This window comes from Panthera pardus, unplaced genomic scaffold, assembly GCF_024362965.1.
Source record: "Panthera pardus isolate Hobbes unplaced genomic scaffold, ASM2436296v1 HiC_scaffold_15, whole genome shotgun sequence".
Lineage (NCBI taxonomy): Eukaryota > Metazoa > Chordata > Mammalia > Carnivora > Felidae > Panthera > Panthera pardus.
The window spans coordinates 86126156-86152621 of record NW_026526710.1 but is presented as its reverse complement, the minus strand read 5'-3'; the positions used below and the strand labels follow the sequence as shown (position 1 = coordinate 86152621).

Sequence of the window (26466 nt, the reverse complement as noted above, 5' to 3'; positions counted from 1 at the left end):
TTTCAGTGGAGAAAACAGGATTTAGTCCATAAATGGTGTTTGGACAGCGGGGTGCCCATCTAAAAACAAAAAATTAAATTGAGTCAGAGATTCAGCTTAAAATATGAAAGTATGAGGGGCACCTGGGTGGCTCAGTCGGTTGGGCGTCCGACTTCGGCTCAGCTCATGATCTCACGGTTCATGGGTTCAAGCCCCGCAATGGGCTCTGTGCTGACAGCTCGGAGCCTGGAGCCTGCTTCGGATTCTGTGTCTCTCCCTCTCTCTCTGCCCCTCCCCCGTGCTCGCTCACTCTTTCTCTCTCTCTCAAAAATAAACATTAAAAAAAATTGAAAGTATGAAAGCGTTGGATAAAAGAGGTTATTTCCCATAATGTCCACGTTGAAGTCTAAGTATTATAGAAGTCCAAAATCTGTGAAACACTGACCAATTTGGATATAGAAAATATTTCTCCCTTTTAATTCAAAACGACAAATTAGAAAAGAATATATGCTCTCAAAATACTATCATCCTTAATGTATCATGGCAAATAAAAATCAAGTCAGGCTAATGAAAAAATGTAGGTGGCTCTTCAACATGAAAAGTTGCTCAACCTTTTTACTCCTTATTAGAGAAATGAAATTAAAGCTACAATCAGAAACCATTTTAACCTATCAGATGAGTAAAAATGGTTCCCAAATTTTGATAACAATCCCTTCAAAAGGCTGTGAGGAAATGGACAGATACCCCAATGCACTGTGGATGGGGGTATAAACTGTCAGAAAGCCCTGGAAGGAAAATCAGCAACATTTACCCCATTGTTTTTCTTTTGATATGAAGCACATTAGTGATACAAATACTGAAATTTGAACAAGATCTGTGGACTGGATCAATTTCACTACCCTGATGTTGAGGTCTATACTCTGGTTCTAGAAGACAGCATCCTTGACCTTAGGACACACACACTAAAGTATTTGAAGGGGTATTAAATAAATTTGTATTTATTATCACCTGTATTTGCAAGGTTGCAAATAACCTACATAATTATTTATCCATAAAATGGAACAATCTCTAGATATTTTCTAAAATATCAGGTGGAAAAAAGTAAACTGCAAGAAAGATTATATATAGATTTTATACACACACACACACACACACACACACCCAGTATGCCCCCCAACATACTGAAAAACAATACGATACATACTATATAATAACATGCCTGTACTTGTTTAAAAGACAGAGACCCCCAGTGACAGCGGCTGCCCTGGAGAGGGGTTATGTGGAGGACAAGGATGAACAGGGGACGTTTCACTGCACACCGTTTTGTATCTTTTGAATTACGTGGCAAGAGCAAGTTTCACCTAGTTAAAAAATCATTTTTAAATCTGTGCATTCCACGCAGCAGTCATCCCGGGTCAGGCACTATTCCTCACACTCAGGTCTCTCCCTTTCGTTCTGCCACCGCCCCATCGCACAGACGAAGGTTAGCGAACCTGCCCCAGGTCAGGTGCCAATAAGTGGAAAAGTCGAGGCACACGTTGACATCTGTGTAATTCTAGAATCTGAGAGCGATTCTCTCAGAGCACTCTGTCCTCCCAGCTCCACTTCAAGGAGAGTGCTCACCACACGCCAACGACCACGGCAGGCAGACCCCTGCCCGTGGAGGGACTCAGGTGCGGGATTCGAGCACGCACGTGCAGCAGAGCTCAGGGACCTGCGTCAGGGTGGACTCGCCCCGGGGGCGGGGGGGGGGGGGACGACACGACATTCAGAAACGTCCGCATGCGAGGGGACGGGGGCCTGGCCGGCTCGGCGGTGGAGCACGCGACTCTGGGTGTCAGCATTATGCGTCAAGCTCCACGTTGGCCAACGTGTCCAGATTATTTAAAAAAAACATAAAATGAAATCTTCAAATAAAAAAGTCTGCATTCGAAAGACAGTTTTTGGAGGTACATTTACCAGGCAAAGAAGAAGCAAAAGCCGGGTGTGAAGTTCTGGAAACTTAAAGCTCACAACGGCCACAGCGTGAGAGGTCTCGCGGGGTCCGCGAGACGCAGAGCTTGAGGCAGACAGGGTGACGTGATGGAAAGCCTACGTGCCACAAGAGGTTTTCGGCAGGACGAAGAAAACCGTACCCTAGAGGTGTCCTCCTCACTCCTGAATCGGTTTCCACACCGGAGGAATTACTGGGGACGCGGCCAGCCGTGTCCCCGGCATCGGCCTCGGCCACGGTGGAGGACGAGGGTGACGAGGGTGACGAGGTGATGAGGACCTGGGTGCCGCAGGGGGGAGGCAGGACCGAGGGACGGGAAGACGCCTGTGGATTCATCCGGGGGCCAGAGCGCACAGCCACTGCTGTCGGAGAACTGCAGGACAGCAGGAGAGACAGACAGACAGACAGGCTCCTCTAGGACCCACTCCAAGGGCCGCTTCAGGCGCTGGACGAAGGCCCTGGCGTATTTTGCAACGGAAGGTGTGCCCAGAGGCCGCAGGTGCGGTCCGGAGTCACAGAAAGTCGTTCTGCTTTCTACTGGAACATCAAGCTGAATACAAATACTCAGACTTAAACTACTGTTCAACAACAACCGGGGAGACGCTCATATCTCAGGATCCACGTTCAGATGCTGAACCTACAGAGAAGACTTTAAACGAAGCAAAGCAGCCCAAGTGTGCCCTCGCTCTCTGTCCCACAGCGTCTCCCTACGTGGCCCCAGCCTGGACGGCCGTCCTTGTCGTTCACGCCGTCTCAGCGGCGGACGGGACTGCGAGAGAGGTTAGCACCACTGGACCCTCGCGGCCTCCGACTCAGCCAGTGGGTCGTGGAGTGACGTGGAAACCAGAGGCCGCAGGATCCTCTGGCAAAAGACGCCCTGTGGGAACAGTGCAGCCCGCACCTGGCGGAGGCAGGACACCGAATCTTGCACAACGCTGGGACACCCACTCGGAAGTGACAGGCCAGCGTCCCGAGGTGGGGGGGCCGTTAAATAGGCTGCTGGGCCATACGCCACGGGACCACTTATTTGGAGTCGTACACAAAGGGACAGACTCTTGGTAAAGTGGACCGCGCAAAATTTCTGTGTCCAGTCCCACGGTCTACCGGGTTTCTCAGCGGTCGGCGAGAGGACGCCTCGGACTTCCTGGCCGGATTCCCGGAGCGGGAAATGGAGGGGACGGTCACTGGCAGCTGGCTGGGCCACATCAATGAGGCAGGGAGACAGCAGGAATGCTCAGACGCAACCCCAGGCGCTAAAACGGGCGCCGTGGCAGCTATGGGCCCTGAGCACGATGGCACCTGCTCTAACGGCCCACGTGGCTCTGGGGCGGAGGCCACCGTGCGGGCCGGCTGACAACCGGACTTGAGATAAAGCACGTGTGTTTGGGAGTGAGGGGGGAGGAGGAAGCCAGGTCTGCAGGGAAGAGGACACAGCCGGCACTAGTGCTGTGTGTGACTGAGTCTCCCCGACCCCGCGGCTGTCCCCTGGGCCGGGCCCCCGGTCCCGCTGAACCGGCGACCCTGCGCTGCCCCGAGGTAGGGGCAGTAAGAGCGCTGTCCTGCCGCCAGACGCCCCCCCCCCCCCCGTCTCACGGTGCTCCCTGCCCACGTGGCGTCCCAGAGCGGGTGCTCCACCGGGGAGGGACGCAGGGACCGTCGGGGGTTCGCTCTCCCGGGAGATCCCCGAGATCTCCGAAGCTGCAACTGTCCAGGGAGCAGCTCTCACCGCCAAAGCACGGCATCCTTCCCCTGCCGGCGGCCCTCCAGGGACGGGGGACGGTGGGACCACTGACCTCTTGCTCACGGAGGGCACCCTGAACGGGAGACGAGATGCGCCAGAGCTCTCCCGGGTATGGCAGGGCGGCGGAGGAGGGCGACCCGCCCCGTGAGCGCCTGTGCAGGTGCCAACGACGAGACAGCTGCGGGGCCGGCCGGAACCTGGCGCCCGGAGGAAAGGCGGCGAGCATTCGGGGAGGGATCTGTCCCTTCCGCTCCTGGAGAGGCTCCAGGACCCCTCAGAAGAAACTTCGCTGGCGCAGACGAGGAAGGCAGGCCTCCCCGGCCGACTGAGCCAGCTGTGGATGTGCCGGGGGGCCGGCAAGGCTCTCTGCTCCACAGACCGCGGGACACGCGGCTGTTCCGAAGCGCATGTGGACCGCGCGGCTTGCCGGCGCCCCCCTGCCCCTCGCAGAGGGGTGCGCTCAGCAGGGGAGTCCCCGCTTCCGTCCCCGCGTGACCCACTGCCCCCAGGAGGTGCCGTCCATTCCATCTACCTCCCGACACCTGCTCGGAAGCTGGGGCACAGGTCCCCCCGGGAGTTGGTGCCTTCTATCGACCAGATTACAGGCACGGTGATGCCGCACGAAGCCTCGTGTTCGCTACTTCTGCTCACCTCTGCTTCATGCAATTCTGGAGGTGCTGCTCTGGGGAGAAAACCACCAATCTGCTGCTTCACGGAGGAGCCACGTTGCCGCCCGCAAACCGTCACTGGGCGAGCTGGGTCAGGGCAAGCAAGGTGCGGGGACACCGTCCCCGAGGAGCAATCCGATATCCAGACCCAAGTGCACAGAGGACGTGCTCCCGGACCGCTCAGGGCCGGTCCGAGTCGAGGGTGGAGGACACAGCCAGCGGCCTCGCGGATTCTGACCCCAAGGGCAGCGCCTCTCTGCGTGTTTCCCCAGCACCCGCAGCGGGAACCTCGGAGCCGGCTCCACGGGTGTGCGCGGCGTCCCAGAAACAATCCACCCGGAAGGGAGCCCACGGTGCGCGGTGTTCACCAGAACACCCACCCTCCTCTCGGGGAGCCCTGCAAATAATTCACGAGTTTTCGCAAGCGCTCCAGAAGCCTGATGCGGAAGTCCTTCAAAGTGACGCAAGGTGTCTCCCAGAAAGCAAAGCCTACGGCCCGTCTCCCTCCTGCTTCGTCCCAGGAAGGAATTTATAAAGAAGGAATTTTCTCCGCCGGTCACACTGAACTCTTAAACACTGCTTTGAGCTTACTGCAGTGTCCGTACTATAACTTTCTGTAAAATGGGTGTAGTTTTCCCCAAGTGACGCAGGTGAGAGACAACCAGAGAATTTGCTTACAAGCCAAGGCAGATCCCTGCATACAGAAATGCTGCCAAAACGTCACAGACCTATCCTAGTACCTAGAACCTTAAACTGCATTTATCTGACTCCTTAAGGCCTTTACAAAGACCACCACTGTTGAAAACTGTACTGTTTAAAAACCGCTGGATATAAATGTTTAAAAACTTTCCTTTATGTGTCTGCACACAAAGTAGGAGGAGAATACAATGATCAAAACTAGTTTCTTCTAGAGAGCAATTACATTTCTTCAAGTTGTTTTAAGACCAATGTACATTCTATAAAAAGGAACGGTTTCATACGCTGATTTAAAAGTGAGTACCGGTTATCCATTTTTTTATTTAAAAAAAGGCATATTTTCTTAAGTGAAATTGAGAAAAAGAATATTGGCCAAGCAAATTCAAAAATGTGTAATAAAAAAACACAATAGAGGGAAAACATGAGAGAGGGAGGAAAGGGGGAGAGAGAAAGAGAAAGGAAAGAGTCACATCAAAGCCCAAACAGAAGACGTGGTTTGCTTCCCATTAATCAATTACTGTGATTTACCACCTCACAGATTAAAGTAGGAAAACACATGATCATAACAACAGAGGGGAAAAAAAGCATTTGATAATATTCAACATAGAGAAGAAAATAAAAAGCCTTCTTACTAAACCAACAATGGAAGGCGGCTTCCCAAATTTGAGAGGTTCTAAGAAAAGCCTATAGTAAAAAGCCAAATCCAACTGTGAAACATTAAAACCAAACCCCTTAAAAGGCAGGACGCAAGAGGCAGTTGTCATCTGCACTATGTAGGGACCACTCTCCCTACTTTGTCTACTTAACACTGTGGCAGAAAAGACACCTTAAGGAGTGTCGGATACGGTATTCAAAACACATATAAATAACAAAGAAGGGCCACCTGGGTGGCTCAGCCAGTTAAGCAGGTTAAGCATCCGACTTTGGCTCAGGTACTCAGGTCCTGATCTCCCAGTTCATGAGTTCCAGCTTGCTGACAGCTCAGAGCCTGGAGCCTGCTTCTCATTTTGTGTCTCCCTCTCTCTCTGCTCCTCCCCTGTTCTCTCTCTCTCTCTCTCTGTCTCTCTCTCTCTCTCTCTCAGAAATGAACATTAAAAAAATTTTAATCAAAAAAATAAATAACAAAGCAAATCCAGGGTCTAGAAAGGACTTCAACAAATCAGTAAGAAAAACCCAACTGAAGAGGACGGGCTGCAGGCAGAGACAGTGCAGGACTTATCAGGTCCTTCCAAAGTCTCAGGCCTGGTTGCAGAGGATGATTCGCCGGTGCTCCCGTGAGCTGTGCAGCGACGGTTCCTCTGTGAGACCACGACCCAACACACCCTTATCTAAATGTTCAGTCTGGGGGCACCTGGGGGGCTCGGTCGGTTCAGCGGCCGACTTCGGCTCAGGTCACGATCTTGCGGTCCGTGAGTTCGAGCCCCGCGATGGGCTCTGTGCTGACAGCTCAGAGCCTGGAGCCCATTTCAGATTCTGTGTCTCCCTCTCTCTGACCCTCCCCCGTTCATGCTCTGTCTCTCTCTGTCTCAAAAATAAATAAACGTTAAAAAAAAAAAATTAAATGTTCAGTCTGCATACAACGTGAGCTATGTGTCAACAGCAGAAGTTAACGCTAGAACTTTTTTAAAATAATTTTTGATACAGAAACACAAGTGTGATGAACTGGTCACGATGACCCTCACCGAGGCCTCCACACGCTTCACTCTATTTCCGTCAGTACTCAGTTCTCGTCCCTCTAACTCACAAAAGCTTTCACCTTCTCGCTGTGGTCCGCTGAGCTCTCCTATCTCTAAACTCGGAGCACATCTGTAACAATACGCCTCTGCGACCGCGACACTGCTTTCGACTGCCGCACACCGTCCACGCACAGACTCCGCTACACCATAAGCGTCTGGTAGCTCAGTGTCCTTTTTAATACTTGACGGTGTATTATATTTAGTACATAACGGGGACTCAGCTCAAAACCAGACTACCATTCAAAACAATAAAGGTCTTAAGTAAAGATAATATTCATATTTGGGGTGCCTGGGCGGCTCAGTCGGTTAGGCGTTCGACTTCAGCTCGGGTCATGATCTCACGGTCCGTGAGTTCGAGCCCCGCGTCGGACTCTGTGCTGACAGCTCAGAGCCCGGAGCCTGCTTTGGATTCTGTGTCTCCCCCTCTCTCTGCCCCTCCCCCGCTCATGCTCTCTCTCCATCTCAAAAATAAATAAACATTAAAAAAAAATTTAAGATAATATTTAGATTTAATTACAAATGACAAATAATTCAAAACAAAACCTGAAGAAAATCCTCTAAACTCTGAATCTTACCATCAAAGAATTGTACACAAATGAGATAAATCATGGAATTTTCAAACTAAATTCAACTACGTCCAAATGAATAAGTTTTTCTTTTTAAAGTTTTCTATACTGTATTATATGAAAAGCATAAAACAATACAAAATAACAAGCAATGTATCTGAACGACGAACCCAGAAATCTTCTTTATTCACAACACAGACCATCTAAAGAGAAAGAAAAGGAAGAATAAAAAGAAAATACCCCTCTCTTGAATTACTTAACGTAGACATAAAACTCCAAATAAGCTCATGCGCGTTATTTTTAGACAAAGTATAATGGTTGCAAAAGTTCTTACCAAGAACAAATTTCTACTTTTGTCTAAATGTTTGTTTATTTGGGGGAGAGAAGGCAGAAAGAGAGAGAATCCCAAGCAGGCTCTTCACTCGGCGTAGAGCCCAACATACTGCTCGATCCCAGGACCCGAGCCCAAATGAAGAGCCAGGATGCTTAACCGACTGAGCCAAGGTGCCCCGATTCATACTTACTTTCCAGGCAGCTATAAAAGCCCCCCGGTATCAGAGCTGCAAGCACTTAGCAGACCTCAAGCAGCAAAATAAGAGAGCGGGACAAAGACTGCTACAGGGAGCTGAGAACAATACGCACGCCATAATAAATGTAGTTTCCAGGGCAGAGGAACTGAAGCCCACAGCATCAGGGGCCCAGGTCCTGCAACGGGTCAAGCAGATGCCGGCCTATCACAGCACAGAGCAGGGGTCAAGTTCACGGTCCTAAGTCATCAAGAAAAGGTTAAGATTTCAAGACCTTGCTCTGGTGTAAGAGGGTGAAATCTCTCTGGCCTTAGGAGAGACGTCCGCACGGAGCAGTTAAACCACTGTCATACCTAAAGGAACAAGCTGCCAGCTTTTCAAAACACCTTTCACTGTGACTCCTAGGGAGCCCGTAGTTTATAACAAATGTCAAACTCTGTGAAGTTTTAAGAATGATTTATACGTCACAAGTTTTACGACAAATATACAAAAAAGCATATTAAATTTTAAATTAATATGCAAAATGCCCCTTCAAATAACCCAATTCAACTAAAAACATTCTCTCTCACAAAACTAAATAAATCAAACAGTGACAGCTTTAGATGGAGTGTGTTCGATCTGGAAATATGTGGTTAATTATGAGCTAACAACAAAACCTTGACTCGTGAGGTCTCCTCAGGACGACAAGAGCCCTCCCCTCCCTCCAACAGGTGTTTGCAGAGACAGTCCCTATGCTAGACGTGCGCTCCTCCCTGAAAAGTGTCAGGCAGAAGAAAGAGCTTTTACCTCAACCCGTCTCTCAACCTTTCCTCAGCACACGAAGAAAACAAGCGCCAGCTCCAGCTCGTCCTGAGGATCAGTTGACCGAAAACGCAGCAGAACCGCATAAACTTGCTCAGCGGTCTACACGTGTATGTGACTTACTCGGGTCACAGCCCAACAGACGGACGCACTGCGTGCAAGCTCTCCAGGCGGAGCGCCGCATGTGACCTCACGGCCTCTGGAGCCCCATCCGGCGCTCGGGGCAGGAGGGAGCGCGGTCTCCGGGCCCAGGGCCGAGTGCCTCCCCCCATCTGGGGGGCCAGCGCGCCTCAGTGTTGTGGGGAAGCGAGTCTGGCTGCCTGCGGCCACCTCACAGCACCTTGGAAGGTTCTGGCCCAGTAACCGGACAGTGGCCGGTGCTCTCTCGCGGGAGAGGTTTCACGGGCTGCGGATTTCCAGCAGCTTATTCGTGCACGTGAAGCAGATACTCAGAAATGCAAGGGGAACTTCTAACCCAGAGGCTTCGTACAGTGAATAAAAGTATGTGGAAATGTGCTTTTTTTCCTCCTCTCCTGTCTGGACAGCGGGGATCCCCGGAAGATAAACTGCTTAGATTCCAACCTCCGGTTTTTCACTTGGGGCCGAGGGGCCAGATCAAGGGGAAGAGGGGACTAGAACCACCGTGGTCTGTGGGCTGAGAAACAAGGATTTTGTGGCCACATGTCAACACTGAGACAATGCGTGTCAGGAGGCAGCGTTAACAGATGAGCGCTTTGCCCCTCAGAGAGCACCTGCTCCCCAGACTCCGGGAGACACACAGCCGGTCCCTAAGAAAACATTTCTGTGGGAACACTCCTGCCCCAAAGACAGAAACCTATTTCCTTCAAGAACGATGCAGGAACGTCTGCCCCTCTATGAAGCCACGCTGAGCCCCACGGGTGCTCAGGAACGAACAGAATGTCGCTACAGTCTGCACGGGGGCTCTAAGGGCCAGCGCTGCGGGCACTGAGCAGAGGAAGGGCAGGTTCCGAGCCTCCATAAGGAGGCCGCACTTGTGCCGGCCTCGGATGGCCTCATAGGCCTGCCGGAGCTCTCAGGGACGCGGCGGAGAAGGGAAGAAGACACTCCCGCTGAAGAAAGGCCCGTGGCAGAGGATGGCCCTTGAAAAAGAGTGTGACTGTTTCAAACGCCCGGGGAGCCAGCATCCCGAAGGCCAGGGAGGGAGGCCGCAGAGGCACGGGGGCCGGCTCACGGAGAGCTCACGGACCCACGGGGCGAGGAGTGAGCGCGGACGGGACCGGCAAGGGTCCAGCCGGCGGGATGGCGGTGCCGTGGTGGAAGGGAGGACGCGGGTGGCCGAGAGGCTGCTGCATCGAGGACAGGCAGAGACCGCCGGGGTAAAGCCCTAGGGGCTGTCGGGAGGAGACGCCAATCACAGGGAGAAAAGCAGCCTAAGTTTTACGACTGTCGTGGTTTTGAAATATCAAACAAACAGGTTGAGACCATCAGAACGTTCAACAGACCTATCGCCTTTTCGAGAAAAGAAAAAAAAAAAGAAAAAGGAGGCACGTTTCTTAAAAGATAAGCACTATGGCAGCCTAAACGTCTCGGCCTTGACGCGTATGAAAATTACCGGGGAGAAGTGGCGATTTCTTCTTCAGGATTTTTTTGTCTTTCTTCTCCAACTTCTCCGGGCTTTCTTGTTCTTTGTCTGGCTCTGCATCGGCGGGGGGGGGCGGCTCACCCGAGGCGTGCGGCGTGTCCGCGGCGGGCCCCTGCGCGCAGGGCGTCGTGGCGTGGCCGGGGCCGTGAGCGTGCGCTGCAGCTGGAATTGAAGACAGCCCACTGTTTTCTAAGGCTTGCTGAGACAGAACAGAACTGACAGGTTAGCAGGGGTGAGGCCCGAACCCGCCCGCCCAAATCAATCACGGAGGTGCGACAAGGCTCGCCCACAGAATCCTAGTTCCGCCCCGCGAGACATAAAGCTCTACACGCCGCCGATCGTCACCTGTAAGCTCGACCCCCAACCCTAGGAAGCTGAAATGTCCGCTCTGACAACTGACCCCTCCCCTCCACCCAGAACACGCTACGCTAAAATCAAAAGGAACTGAAGTTAATTCCTTATTAGCCTTTTAGGAATTTTACCCCAGACCACGTTGGTTATCTCCAAACGGGTCTGGGACTCGCCGTTTTCAGTTACAGCGAGCCTACCCAAAAGTTTACGTCGGCTGTCATGCGCCCCGAGATTCTTTATACCAACTCGTCCCAAAAGGTACAGAGAGGAGACGGGTTAGTTGTTACGGCAAGTAACTAAATAGGGTGGAGAAGGCAGGCCGTCTCTGTTGGCAAAGGAAGGGTCTGAGGACACAGCTGGCCTGGGGCGAAAGGATCAGAAAAGAGCACTTTGCCCCGATTCGTTCTGCCGCTCTCCCACCGGAGCGTGGACCATCCCCACGGCCGAGGAGACACGAGACTGACTCTCTCGAAACAGTTACACGAGAGCCTCTACAAAGAACGAGGTATGTCTTAGGCCTCCGTCAACGGGGATAAATACAGGAAGGTTCTGAAAAGCCTATTCATCTCAAGTAAATCGCTCATGGAGGAAATGAAAGTTTTAAACTATTTCTAAATTTATGCATTAACCATCTAGGATTCCGCACTGTCCATAAGCAACTCAATAAGCAGATTTTGTTGCGACAGAATGTTTTCAATTAGGACGCGTCTTTACTGATGCTTCCTCTCCTCTGACAAGCCCCCGCCTATTTATTTTTCGGTCACGAAGCCCAGGCGCAGACGAGCACGGACAGGAACGGGCAGGTGCGTCTCACCTGTAAAATGTCCTGGTTGATGCCCACTGTGATGCTGAGCTGCTGGCCGGGCTGAGGGGGCTGGCTGGACTCAGCCGGCCCCGGCTCGGACAGCTCCAGGAGCTGCTGGATGACATCGGTCACCGCCTGGGAATTCTGCTGACTCGACGCGGACGTGACGTGGACTTCCGTCTGCTGGAGAGGTAACGTCTGAAACAGTGTGGCCTGAAACGTAGCAGCATTGTCGTTGAAAATGTAAGAAGCACACTAACTTGTACTTCAATTTACCAGAAAAAAGAACAGCACCTCTTCCTTACGACCATTAAAATCTAACAATATCCCAAAAGATAAATGTTAAATAAAACGTCTCACTGATTTTTACACGGGGCACAATACTGGCTGTTAAAGGAACGTATGCGGTGAATTGTTCGCCTCACTTTTTAAATTTTTCTAAGTGCCAGGAGAGACAATCAGTTCAAGGTGGGGGTTTGAGCACAGGGTTACGAAATAAAATAAGAGAGAAACCACCGTGGCCAAAACAGTTCAAGACATTTCGGGAAAACACGTGCGCTAGAGGAATAAATGCACAGTAAAGCTACAGACAAGAATATCCAAGGAGGGACCGACCTGATCACCCAGAAACTCAGGAATCTGAAATGCCACACCAAGAAGAGGGTGGAAGTCAGAGACACTCGTGTGTGTGGTGCCATCAAGGTGGACACAGGACGCCACGCATCTGCCAGAATCGACAGGGCACACGACACAGAGCGTGGACCCGAGTCACTGCTATAGCACAGCAGCAGCGCTCGCTCATCCGCTGTGACAGACGCGGCTCGGAAACGCAAGGGGGCAGCAACGGGGCGGCCACGCATGGGGCTGGTGGGGTACACGGGCCTTCTCCACCTTCTGCTCAATTCTCCTGCAAACCTAAAATTGCTCTAAGAAATCAAGTCTATTAATTAGAAAAAAAAGATGATGGAAAACTACTTAGGGCTGACAGTGAGTCCCTTGTCTTTGTCCACAGAACAAGTGACAGGCACTTACCCTGAGGCAACAGAAATGGGGGATTGTCTCTAGAAGAGGCAACAACGGGGGCGCCTTGGGAGGATCAGGGCACCTTCTTGGCACTTAGTCCCCCAAGTAAACAAAGTCTGCGTTCTGCCCCAGGGACCCCAAGTTTAAGAGCTGGCTCCCCGGTCAACTGCCTGTAAAGTGGCTCTGGAGGCCACACAGCTCCATCCCGCATGGGCCCACTGCCGCCTCACTGCGCAAGACGACAGCACCACCGGCCACCGGGAGCCACAGGCTATCTCGACGAGGGCACGGTGGGCAGTGGCCCCGGGAAGACCACTCAAGGAGCAGAAGAGAACTTTAAAAGGAAAATGCTAACTAGGCTTCCCAGGAAACCTCACCAAACCAGAAAAGAAAGAAGCAATCAGATGGCAAAGGAGCAGTCTCAGAATTTAAAAATCTTAGCAGCTGGAGCGCCTGGGTGGCTCAGTCGGTTAAGCACAGAACTTCAGGTCAGGTCGTGATCTCTCGGGCCGTGAGTTCGAGCCCCGCGTCAGGCTCTGTGCTGACAGCTCAGAGCCTGGAGCCTGCTTCGGACTCTGTGTCTCCCCCTCTCTCTGCCCCTCCCCTGCTCGTGCTCTCTGTCTCGCTCTCAAAAATGAACAGACATTTAAAAAAAAATTTTTTTTTTAATTTAAAAAACAGCCCAAAATAGACATTTGAAGACTTAATCGTTAGTCTCTAATTGTTCTCCAGTTTCAGAACTTATGGACAACAATCCCCCTGATCAGGGTTAAGGTGAGGAACCATCCCATGCCACAGATACTGCGGAAAAGAGAAGAAAACACAAAGCACACCCGAGGCCCTCACGTTCAGGAACTAAGCACTGCCTAGTGTCTATACTGGCAGGAGGCAGGTGCTGACGAACACACACTAACGCTTCCAAGAATCCTGGACGCAGCGGGTCTGCGGCGGTGGAAACAAGCCTACGCTTAGATCCTGCCATTATAGAGGCAACAGACCAAGGCCAAGCTGGAGATTCCTCCCAAAAGTTTGTGTGTCAGACAACTTTCAATACGTGTACTGGAAGATACAACTTAGTTTCCCAAAAGTCCACAATCTCAGGAAAAAATTATCACTGTCACATCAGACATGGAGAAACCTTATTTGGAAAGGATAACTGATTCTTAAATTATAATAACATAGGAATAGAGATCATTCAATAATAATTGCCAGTAGCACTGTAGGAATTACAAATTCAGAAATTAATGATTACATTTTGTCCTTTTTTCACTGGTTCAAATGACAGTCCATAAGTCAGGGTCATCTGGTATCATTCTGAAGTCTAAAAAGATTGATTTTCTTTCACTAACTAAAAAAATAAGAAAGCAGCCCTTACCTGCTAGAAACTTTCATAGCACTTTATGGCATTAAGTAATTTTTTTTTATGTTTTTTACAAGTGGGGGAGGGGCAGAGAGAGAGGGAGACACAGGATCTGAAGCAGGCTCCGGGCTCTGAACTGTGAGCACTGAGCCCAGTGCAGGGCTCGAACTCACAAACCACGAAATCAGGACCTGAGCCGAAGTCAGACGCTCAACCGACTGAGCTCCCAGGTGCCCCGGCACTAAATAATACTCTAAGTAATATTCAATCTTAAAGGTCAAAATTGGGATGACAGACTTCGGTAAGACATCATCCTCTTATCAACCAGCTTACTAAACTCACCGTTAACACATGCGCCGTCTCTGCAGAACTTGCTGGATTCTGTGGTCCACCCATATGCATCTTGCTGATATGAGTGTTCAAGCTACCCAAACTTTTAAATACACAACTACATTCTGTACAATTATAGGTAGGGCCATTCTTGACCTTAAGGAACAAAAAAGGAAAAAATGCTTTTTACAATTAACAGTTAGATAAAAATGTTTAAATTATAGCCAATCTAATTTACCGTTCTATTGAAAATGACGGAAACAGCCTAACCATTTAACATTACCTCCTCATTCAAATTAGACAGCTCTAAAATCAATGACCCAATTCTTTAATCAATAATGCCAATCTGAGACTAATTGAAATTTCAGTCTTTTCTACAAATCAGGACACGTTTGGAAGTAAGAAGTGTTCAGTTATTATAATTTGGTAAAAATATCTGACTTACACTCTCAATTCTTAAATTGCTAAGCACAATGTTCAATTAGAAAGGCTACACAGTTGGGGCCCCTGGGTGGCCCAGTCAGTTAAGCGTCCGACTTAGGCTCAGGTCCTGATCTCACGGTCCGTGAGTCGAGCCCCGCGTCGGGCTCTGTGCTGACAGCTGAGAGCCCGGAGCCTGTTTCAGATTCTGTGTCTCCCTCTCTCTCTGACCCTCCCCAGTTCATGCTCTGTCTCTGTCTCAAAAATAAATAAACGTTAAGAAAAAAAAAGAAAAAAAAAAAAAGAAAGGCTACACAGTTAGATATAAACATCACCCTAACTGAGCCTTTAGGGAGCTCATACACACACGTGAGGACAGACGGTCACCCAGTGTGTACATTTTTCATCACCAATTCCAATATTCCACATCAGCAACTACTTTCTACCACTGTGACGTAGCCAGAAGTGGACACCAGAGATAAGGAGTGATGTGGAGGGCTTTTCCAAACTCAGGAGCTCTGGTGAGCACCTCACAGGGCGGCTCGGGGTCCCAGCGAGGTCTCTCTGGGCACTACACAAGTGAACGGTCATCCCGAAACCTCGTCTGGGCAGAAGCAGCTCTGGGAGAACGCCGCGTGCAGGCCACATTTATTCTTCTGCGATCTACAGGAAGCCTCACCTCACGTTGTTACCACCTCACTAGTATTTACGTGTTCTTCCTCATGTTTCTGGGTCTGAGATAGTAAGCCTTGGTTTTTAAAAGTAACTCACTGCATACGGAAGTCTGAATCTGTTTATAAACTACGTGAAGGGTGTAGGTTTTTTTTATTTTAGTGATACTTAAGACTTCATTCCAAGGAAAATAAAAAGAGACACATTTGATTTTAATATGAGTTTTCATTCTGGGGCGCCTGGGTGGCTCAGTCTGTTGGGTGTCCAACTTTGGCTCAGGTCACGATCTCACGGTCCGTGAGTTTGAGCCCTACATCGGGCTCTGTGCTGACAGCCCGGAGCCTGGAGCCTGCTTCAGATTCTGTGTCTCCTTCTCTCTCTGCCCCTCCCCCATTCAAGCTCTGTCTCTGTCTCTCTCAAAAATAAATAAACATTTAAAAAAAACAAAAAATTAAGAAAACATATGAGTTTTAATTCTGCAAAAGTTACACAAAATAAACAGATCCTGGATAAAAGTATTTGTGTCGCTTAAACATTTATTTATAGTCTACAATTAGATTATAAAAACACCAAATCATGATAGTCAGTAAGAACAAATGTTAACCTGCTTAAGAGATATACTTCCAGAAGCTTTGCAAGTCGGTAAGATCTACAGACAATAAAAAATTGTCAACATCAGTTTCACTGAAAGAGTTAACACGGAGGGAAATAAACAGACCAGAGGTCTGTCTGACAAAAAATGTGAATGAGGCCACATGTAAGTTTAGCAATAATAATAATAATAATAATAATAGGAAAAATACTTTTTTCCTCAATTTGTTTCTTATCTTTCAATTTCTTACACTTCAGAGTGTCCATGTTTCAAGTTTGCTAAAGGGATGAAACAGGTTAACAATCACAACTAGCAAAGGTATGATGATATTCAAACATTTATTCACCAGAGCTATGACAGTGCAAGGCCACATAGGGATAATATTTTATGTTTCTTCCATATCGGCCTAAAAGATTTCCATCTACAGGTATCTGTTTCTTGTTTAAAACAAAGTCTGCTCTGCACCAACCCTAAATCTAGAAAAGAATGTCTCAGGCTCACCCATTGGCTCAAGAGCCGCGTAGCGCGGCCCCGTGAAAACCACACCCACCCACGTGCGACGTTTACCTCCGAGTGAACTCTCTGCACGTGTGACTGCAGATTCCCTTTCTGAGAAAAGGCGGCAGGACAGAAGGCACAGGCGTGGGGTTTTTCACCTGTGTGCTTGATCATGTGCGTCTGCAACGCCCCCTTCTGGTTGAAAGCCTTCCCGCATTCACTGCATTTAAACGGCCTTTCACCTAGGGAGGGAGAAACATGCTCAAAATATAATTCCATAGTGTGGGAGCCCCGGATGAGCTAAGAGAGAAATACGTTCCACCAAACTCAAGACCCAAAACCTATCTGTCCAGACAGAACGCCGCCCCATAACTGTAGACTCATGTATCTAACGACCTAGTCAACATGAAGACCACGGGCACACGACAAGGGACGAAAAACCAAGATTATCTTCCAGGTCTAGCTAGCTCTAGAGCACTCGTTCTTTCCTCTAAACCACCTCATAAATCACCCAAAAGTGAACGTACTTCATACCTGTGTGTATCCTAATATGCCGAGTTAACTGACTTGGCTTTTGAAACGTCTTTCCACAGTGTGGGCACGAGTACGTGAATCCACTCCTGTCGATGTTCCGATTGTAAGACCTTGTACTTGACACCCTAGTGTAACACAGGGGGGAAACACTCATGAAGTCATCTCCTTTGTGTTACAATTCCAAAATTCAAATGCTACCGGAAAGTGTGGCTGACTGGTGGTCAGAACACACAGCAGTGAGAAATCAGAGGAGTGTGTGTATGCACGCGTGCACACACACGCACACACACACACGCACACACAGATGCACACATACATGCAGTTGTTTTGTGTGTTCATTACCATAAAATTCATTTTTTGCTACATAATGAAACGATAAACTTCCTTTTGTCTTGTTTTCTTGGGGGCGGGGCGTGCGGAGGTCAGAACGTCCCTTGTGGACAAAGCTTTACCGTGACAGTCAAAGGTAAACAGCTCTACGCTGCCAAGTGTCCCCCATCCTCCGGTCTCCCGCTGTCAGTACCATCGAGACGGGGTGCCAGGGTGGTTCGCTCACGATCTGGGACAGGCATGCCTACCTGGAAGGGCTTCCCACTACCCTGGGGATAAAATCCTCAGCCCAGGATGGCCTCAGCGCCACAAACTCGCCTCCACAGTGGGCTCCCAGACACCAGGCTCCCTTCTGCTCTCAAACGCAGAAAACTCGCCGCTGCTGAGTTGTGGTAACTGCTCTCCCCTTGGCTGCAGGTCCCCGCCCAGGACCCAAAGGGCCCTCCTCATTGCAAGGACCCCTCCTCACAGCGGCTCCCAACCCACCGCCCTTCTCCGCTCACTCGCTCACTGCCTGCCTCCCTGCCTCCTGAGGAGTAGATGAGCAGTCCTCACGGAGTGTGAGGACGAGGCTGTCTGTCTGTCCGGTGTGTCCCTCGGCCCCAGCAGACTCAGAAGCCAGCGTGGCCGAGCGCAAGCCCACCACCTAGTCATCCTTAATCATCTCTCCAAAACCCTCCCAGACACATCAAAACCACCTGCGCTAAAACCTCATCAGAATAAAAATCTAGTGTGACGGGGCACACGCAGCACGGCTCAAACGGTGACGTCCTCGCTGGGCTCTGCATCATCAACAGGCAAGACGGAGGGAGCGGGAAGGGGAAGAGAGCTCTGACCCCACATGGGGTGCAGGCCCCACATCCAAACCACAGCGCCCGAGAGGATACACGAGCCCCGCCGAGGCCGCGGGGCACACACTTTATTAACCGCTGCGGACACTCTGGTTGTGGCTGTAGCTGTTATTTAAGAGTCTGCATATTCCCTAAGCTCTGGGACTGGAACGGTGGCGAGCCAAAGTGACAAGGGTAGGTAACAAGAAAACGGATGCTGGCTCTCAGGGTCTGGCGGAGAACTCGGCTCCGCGAGTGTGACACGTGAGCATCGACACCAGGCCCCGGGAGCACAGGCCGGGAAGAGCCCGTCTCCATTGCATCAAGAAAGTGAAACTGCAACAAGAATACACAATCAGGAATAAATCGAACAGGAAACTTTGAAAGAGGTGTTAAGTTTTACTGGCAGTAAATGCACACGGGTATTTAAGCACACTCATGCTGCCAGCATTATGAGCTCTGAAAGCAGACGATGAGGGTTTGATTCCTTGACACTGGAAACTTCGGTGCTGTACAACCGTGGGAAAGTAACCTGGTCCTGGAGTCTCGGGTTTCTCATCCGCAAGGCAAGGCAACCCGGTCTTACAGGGGTGCTCGTAATGATTAAACTAAGCTTTATTTACGTGTTTTTATACACACGCTAAGCGCAGTGTTCAGAACACAAAAGTTCTAACCAGACGGTATAAATAAAGCGATTCATGAAAAAGGGTGCTTATCTGAACCCTGTTACTTACCTGTAAAAACGTATTGCCAGGATCTCGTTCTACAACTTTTAATACTCTATGCTAGTGAAAAATCTCTACCCATACAGCCTGCTGTCTATTTAAAATTTCGGCTCTAATCCGAAGCAGACTCCAGGCCCCGAGCTGTCAGCACACAGCCCGACATGGGGCTCGAACCCACGAACTGTAAGATCATGACAGCCGAAGTCAGACGCTCAGCCGACTGACCCCCGCAGGCGCCCCGGCTCATACCTAATTTTGTAATGAGTCTTCATGTGCTCCTTCAGCTGTGATGACGTCTCGAACTCCTTCCTACAGGCCTTACAGGTGTGCACGCGGCTCCCGGCCAGCTCCTGGCGGTGCTCCTCCATGTGGATGGCCAGTTGGCTCTGCAGGGTGAACTCATCCCCACACTCCGAGCAGATGAGGTTCTGCAACAGCAAAGACCATTCGTGAGCAGAGCAAGCGTTTCAAAACCATCACTTCTTACAAGAACTGGTGTTGGGAACAGTCAATACACAGATTACACTTTCCTCTGGAACAAGCACGATTTCGCCTCAAAAAATACATCATTATGTCCAAATGTGAGTATATAAAAATAATCTTTATTGGAAGTAAAAGATAGAAACACAGGGAAAGGGATGAGAGAACACTGCCATTTTTGGGCAGAGTGAACGGCTCCCAATTGGCTGTTGTAACTGGCATCTTGTCCTTCTGTGCTGTGGACACATTAGAGAGGCAGAACGACTTCACCTCCACAGAAGGGTCAGGACACAATTTAAGATTATAGTTTAATAGACTACCTTAAAACAAAACAGCTGGCAAATTTTTAAATGGAAACATTTCTCATTGTTGCAATTTGTTTACAGGGAGTCTATCACAGAAAAGTCTGGGACTCTGTCCAGACCTGGCTTGCTCCGTACGTGAAACAGGCGTGGTCTGAACAGTGCCGTGAGGACGTATAAAATACACACGGGATTTCAAAGACTTACTGCAAAAAGCAAAGAACATAAGACAGGTCAGTAACTTTTATTATGTGAATAATATTTTGGATATATTTTCAATACAAAATATACCAAAATAAAAATTTTTTTTTTTTCTTTTGTAGTAGGACTACTTACTATACATTTTAAATCAGTCGTATGTCAATTAGGTAACGCTGGTCCAGATGTTCTGGAGTTGGGTTGGTTCACATGAAGCCTGCCAGTTACGAGCCACGTGCATTTGGGTGTTAACCACTGTGTGTGTGAAACACGGATGTCAGTAACGCCCGCCCTCACCGGTACTCTAAAGACACCACATAGAGCGCGGCACAGAGGAAGAACTCAGCATGACACATATCGGTAGGGGCTACTGACTGAGCACGAGGTTTGATTAGCTTACCCGTTCAGAGTTCCTAATACAATTTTTTAAATGATCCGCAAAATAAACTGTCCCAGCAAGGGGGAAAAAGTGAGTGTAACCCGTCAATGAGCATAAACTATTGCCTCCAAATAACAAAACATATAACCATTTCGTTCAACAGACTTTCTTCCATTTACTATACATAATGGCCCTGTGGATGTGTGTAAACCCTATTAAAATGAGCTGGTTCACTGACACTGAGAGCATCCTTAGCAGGAAAAGACAGGGATGAATGGAATATATTAGGCAACCCCATAATGATTTCAATTCAAAGAACTTTAAGTTAGTATTCTTTTATAATAATTTAAGGAAATAATGAACTACCGAATCGTTAGCATCTTGTCGATAATAAGAAAACTCTCTCCCGGAAACTGTCAAAAAGAAAAAATACACCTAATTTGCTGCATCTCTTAGAAAACGCTCAATTTGTATGGCAAAATATTCACGTTCACTAAGGACTCCCCCGGGCCTCCCATCTTGTCACTGTGAAATAAACTTGACCCCAGCACCCTGCCCTGTCCTCACCTTATTCTTTTATTGCTCTGGCTCAGACCCATCCTCTTTTTACTTACCTTTTTACCAAATGATCAGAGTAGTACATCTTAGGAGAGCTCTACATTTGTCAGTTCTCTGAGTGAAAACTCTGGTTATGCAGTTTGCTCATTTGGTAAAAGCAAGGGCAAGAACCACCCCCCGGGCCAAAGCAAGAGGCCACGTGATGGAGCGCGTCATCATGGTCTCTGCTTCACACCGGGAAAGCCCAAGGAGCCAGGACACGCCTTCCGCCCTCCCGCCAGCTGGCGGCACTTGCAGAAGCCTGACAAGGAGCCTGTCCTCGAGCCACGGAGGACAGCTAAGGGTCTTCTCACTGTGCCGCATTCTCCATAGTCAGAGCTAACGGCAATCTTTGAGGCTGGAAGTGACGACTGCTTCCTCCCCTAGAACAGACCCTTCTGCGTAGTTTCCCTCACTGACAAGTGGCAAGCAGAAATCGTCAAGGGAAATGCATGGCATTCTGATCAGCCTCCACCTTGCCGAAGACGGAATTTTTACAAGTCAGGGTATAAAATATGATAATACTAACTGCCTTGGGACCACTCCCCCTGTAACACCTGTCCTTCCGTCTCCCCAGCCCTGGGGCCACCGAATGATCTTTCCCTGCCGCCCCATCTCTCAGTCACGCGCTCACACCCTCCAGGCTCCAGCATCTAAGGCTGCTCTCTGCCCCTGGCCTTCTCCGGTGCCTCTGGGATTTCTATTCCACTGCTGAGCCCTTCAACTGCGTTCTCTATTTCAATCACTGCATTTTCCGCTCTATCATTTCCCTTTGGCTCTTCTATTCTTTTCGTTTATTTCAAAACCATTCGTAAAGCAATTTTAGGATGGCTGCTTTAAAATTCCTTCCAAATAATTCCAACAGCCAGGTCATTTCAGTGTTGGTATTTGCTGTCTTTCCTCGTTAGAGTTGGAACTATCGAGGCTCTTGGTCTGCTCGATGACTTTCAACTGTATCCTGGACACTTTGGGTATTATGCTGTAGACTCTAGATCTCCGCTTATCTTTCAGCAGGCAGTCACTCTGCTTAGATGCAGCACAGGACCAGGTCAGGGGTAGAGGCTCACCTCGCAGGGCCCCGCTGACCCCACGGGTGGAAAGCCCAGGGCAGACTAGTCCTTCCTGCACCAACTGGTTCAATGTTGCTGCGGCCAGGTGCGGTGAGGCTCAAAGGACACTATCTGGGCAGAGAATCGGACCACTGCCTGCACCTGCCAGACAGAGTATGGGAGGTCAGGTCCCAGCCCGGCTCCACGGGCACCATCAGGTGGGGGAACCTGGGTGCCGCCTCCTACCAGGGGAGGGCTGCAGGATCAGCTCCTACATATTCCCAGGCGGTCACGGGATCAGAGGGCCATCTGTTCCTGAGAACAGGGACGGGGCGTGGTGAAAGATCACTGGAAGCCTTGCCGAGCGGGTTTTCAGTTAGTATTTGGCCGGAGCAGGGTGGGCATCGTCAGAAAGACTTCCCACGGTGGCCACTCTTTTGCCGGTTTTGGCTACGGGGAAGCAGCTTTCATCTACGGTGTTGGCAGGGGCACCAGGCTCCTCCAGCAACCCGCCCAGGTGGTGGGGAGGAAAGAAAGAAGCCAAGGCCCGCCCTCCAGCTGCCTGCCCTCCTCCCACCTCCCCCGGCCCTCTCCACCCGCCCGTTCCGCCTCGTCCAGGCATCTCAGCCGTGAGGGGGCCTGGGACGAAGGGCTTCTCCGTGTTAGCTGGATTCTTACGGCCTATTTCTGCATGTGACTGACTACAGGACTTCTGCCTGGAGTCACATTCATACACCATATTCTTCTACAATCACCCAGAAATACAAACATACCGCACAGAGAAAGGCAGCCAAAACCGTATTACTTTCACATATGTGGGAAAGACGGAGAACTGTGGTCCAATACCTAGACTTTCCTTACACAGTAACAGATTTCCTACCCGACCAAATATTCCACCTCCCAATCCTGCTCACCCGCCACCAGCCTGCGTGAGGACCGTGACTCTCGGGAGAAGCCCTCTTCGTCCTCCTCATCGAACCACGCGACAGGGTTACCTCAAAGAGAGAGGAGGGCGGAGGGGGTCCCGGACAGCCTAGGGGGCAGCGCGACCCTGCCAGCTCTGAGCTGCACGGGGCCAGACAGGTGAGCGACGGAAACAGAACCTGGATGGAGCCTGATACAAGCATTTAAGACAAGAACGAGCTCCCTCCTTTTCACGTAAGGCCAACACGTTTTTCACACCTGAAGTAAGCACAGCAAAGCCCTTTTTCTTGTGCCCCTGGAAAGCCCCCCAGACACAAATTCCTGCCCGGCGTGGGGTTACTAAGTCAGGTCACCGAGTATCTGCCTCCAGCTTCCGGAAGCCTTCTTGGCACACACAGGGCACCCACGCGTCCCTGCACGTGCCGCAGACCTCTCTTCCCCGACGGTGCCCGCCCTTCCCCTCCCGCCATCCTTCACGATCCGAGACCGGCTGCTATGAGACAGGAGCCAGATCGCAGGGACAGCAGCAAGAGAAACGTGGAGTCCCCTCATCTCAGGAAGACACGTCTCTCAGAAGACTTTCTAGAAAAACTGTAACAGAGTCGGAAAGTACGGAACATTGACATTCTCACAGCCATGACAGTAAAAGGCAAAGACGCTGAGGGTCAGGTGGGACCAGCTGCCTGCAGGCGGGGCCTCGTCTCACAGCCTAACAACAACTGACACGAGGGAAGTGAAACCGTAGACCGTGATCAGAGGGAAGGACGGTGAGCTCCACTGGGAGGAACCACCTGGGAAGGGATACGGACGAAGCGTGTGCAAGAGAAAATACGACCAAGAGACGACTCCGAAAGTTACGTACGAGGAACTAAGAACTCCTGTCAGCGAGAGGCGACTGTCAGGGTCCAAGCCGACTGCAAAAGGCCACTCCGAAGAAGCACTACAGGGGAGCACGGGGAGTGGGGCCGTCGGGGAGCCGCGGGTGGCCGCGAGGGGCCAGAGCGGGTGCCCCGGGGAAGGCGCCCCGGCCCGCTTCGCCCCCGCCTGAGTGATCCTGCGGGAGGAGCCACACACACCCCAGCCCAGACGCTTTCTGCCCACAAAACATAGGCTCCAGAAGCACTAACCGGGCTGCACACAGCTATTCGCTCGTACCCAACACACACTGGCCCATTCTCAGCAACGAGCCACGCGTCACCTGCACCACCGCCCGGCTCGCGTCTCTGATCAGGCTCTGCTCTTATCGCCCGCTCTGTGTCCAACTGCCTTGGCTCTTGGCCTCATGAAGACAGAGCAGTGCTCCCACCTCACCGAGAAGAATGAGGTTAGCCAGCCACAGGCCCAAGCTGTGGACGGGGCACCACGTGCCCCAGGGCAAAGTCACGACGGGGCCCGGGACAGCGGACACTGTCAAGGGCTGTGCGATGCTCACTGCTGTCCGGTCCCGGACACACGAGCGGCTCCAGACACTCAGCTCCACTGTCATCAGACCTTTGCGAAGCTGGCTTTCGGTACCTGCTGTGGTTACAAGCAAGGACTGAGTGACAATCAGTGTGGAATGGGAAATCCCGGGGTTCAAAAAGCTGTGCAGCACCTAATCCGTGCACGGAAGTCTTTCACATAACTCAGTAACACCAATACTCACTATGCTGTTTGGATCTAAGTACTTGAAAGAGAAGAGAAGAGAAGAGAAGAGAAGAGAAGAGAAGAGAAGAGAAGAGAAGAGAAGAGAAGAGAAGGAAAGAGAAGAGAAGAGAAGAGAAGAGAAGAGAAGAGAAGAGAAGGAAAGAGAAGAAAAGAAAAGAAAAGGAAAGAGGAAAGGAAAGGAAAGGAAAGGAAAGGAAAGGAAAGGAAAGGAAGGGAAAGAAAAAAGAAAAGAAAAGAAAAAAGACGGGAGGGGAGGGGAGGGAAAGAAGGAACTCTTAGGTTTTGGCCTCCGAAAAAACTTACTGAGACACGTTGGGAAGTCTGCCCAGTGCGGCAGAAGCCGCCGGGTGTCCACCCCAAACCCGTGCCCTCCCTCCCCGTGAGCCCCCCCACAGGGGGTCATCCCTTGCTCTGCTAGGTGCCGCCTCTGAGGATGAGTCCCTACAGCAGTGTTAAATTCTGGAGCGCGGCCACTGTTCTGCGACGACGAGGGAAATGGTCTTTGCGTTCAGGAGATGACACACTCAAGTATTCAGACGGGCAACAGCAGTGGGACAATGCGGTGGGGCCGGGGGGACAGAGGTGTGCCTGGTGATCCAGGTAAAGGACTCACTGTTCTCAGGTGCTCACTGGACCCGTCTCAGTGTGAACTTTTTCAGAATAAAAAGTCAGGGGATATGCTACCACTGACTACACACCACGATGACACACAGGATCAGAAGCTGGTTTTATCGGAGACGCTCCCCCCATATGCTAGTGAAAACAGAACGTCTTATCACCCGATTACTATTTCTAGACGAGGCTGTGTAGCTAAAACCTTACAGAGAAACTGGCAGAATGGCAAGGTACAAAGGCTAACATACAAAATCGCTTTCCTACAGACGAACGACAAACACATACAGAAAAAAACCCTAAACGATGCTAATAAAAATCCTAAAATACTTAAGAGTGTAAATAATACACTGAATAAAACATTACTGAGATGTTTTGACAACAAAGATTCAATATTGTAAACACATTCAATTTTCAGCCGTAACAATCTAAAAATGTAATTCAAACAAAATAAAAATACCAACCGATTTCTAACTAGGCAAAATTCTCAAGTTCACATTAGTAACAAACCAGAAAAGGAAAACAGGAAATATACGAACATTTGCTTATGGTCACAGAGGACCACGGCAAAGACAACGGTGGAGGACGAGGAGGTGGTGACCCCCACGAAGCCGCGAGAGGACCGGGCAGAGGGAGACGGCAGTTCTGATGCCACTCTCTGTCATCTCGACTTCTACTAGTAGGCTACCTTGCAGATATTCGAAACCGAACGCCCCCTCGCCCCTCAATCCCTACTGTGCTGTGGGCTGTGTGGTCACACTCACTGAACCCAAAGCCGGGGCGGGTGCTTAATCCGACGGAAAGGGGCGGACGTGAAACAGAAGTGGACTGGACGCCAGAGCCCGGCGCTGACTTCCCCAGACGGACGAGGCTTCCTGGGTTCGCGGACAGGGGTCCCAGCAGGTGGCTGTGGAACTATTCCAGGGACAACTGCAGGGCAGAGGGAGGGGAGGGGCGTGCCGACACGCGGGCCGAGCCGGGGCGCAAGCGCAAGGCCCACAGGAGGACCGGAACCGAGGGATCGGTGTGAGCGCCCGCGAGGTGCAACGGGTGCGGGTGCCGCGCTGCACGTGCACCTGCACCGCGAGACGCGGCGGGGCCTTGCAAAGTAATTTTAGATGCGGGAAGGAGTTCCGAGCAAGTCCCGGGGACCAGATCTGGAACTGAACGCGCTGCTCACTGCAGCCTTGTCTGTATCTACGAAAAGCTGAAGGCCACCTAGAAGAGGGACGGTGGCCTGCCGACTTCCGCACGTGCGTCTGCAGGTGACACCGTGTGGTTGTTGAAGAGAATGAGACGGCCCAGATGAACACAGGCGGAATGCCACCGAGGCTGCACAGCTGAAGACAACAGGAGCAGGACGGACGGCGCGCACCGACCGGGCTGCAGAGACCTGCACACGCCCGGGATGCCAGGCAAGCGGACAGACACCGCTTCCAGGACGCCTCGACACCTTGCTCTCACCCTCCCCACTCGG

The 26466-nt window shown here is 50.6% G+C and overlaps 1 protein-coding gene across 4 annotated transcripts in view; it reads right to left on the bottom strand.

Moving 5' to 3' along the window:
- The window catches only part of ZNF236 (zinc finger protein 236), a 106327-nt gene that overhangs the window by 61303 nt on the left and 18558 nt on the right, over positions 1-26466 (bottom strand). For all 4 annotated transcript variants that reach the window (XR_008422321.1, XM_053902850.1, XM_053902848.1 and 1 more), the window contains exons 4-9: positions 19051-19229; positions 16917-17041; positions 16452-16624; positions 14213-14356; positions 11497-11700; positions 10302-10530 (exon numbers count right to left, since the gene is read on the bottom strand). Coding sequence is in view for 3 of the 4 variants with exons in the window: in XM_053902850.1 (XP_053758825.1) it covers positions 10302-10530; positions 11497-11700; positions 14213-14356; positions 16452-16624; positions 16917-17041; positions 19051-19229 (1054 nt within the window). In the remaining variant the exon portion in view is untranslated. The remainder of the gene's footprint in view (positions 1-10301; positions 10531-11496; positions 11701-14212; positions 14357-16451; positions 16625-16916; positions 17042-19050; positions 19230-26466) is intronic.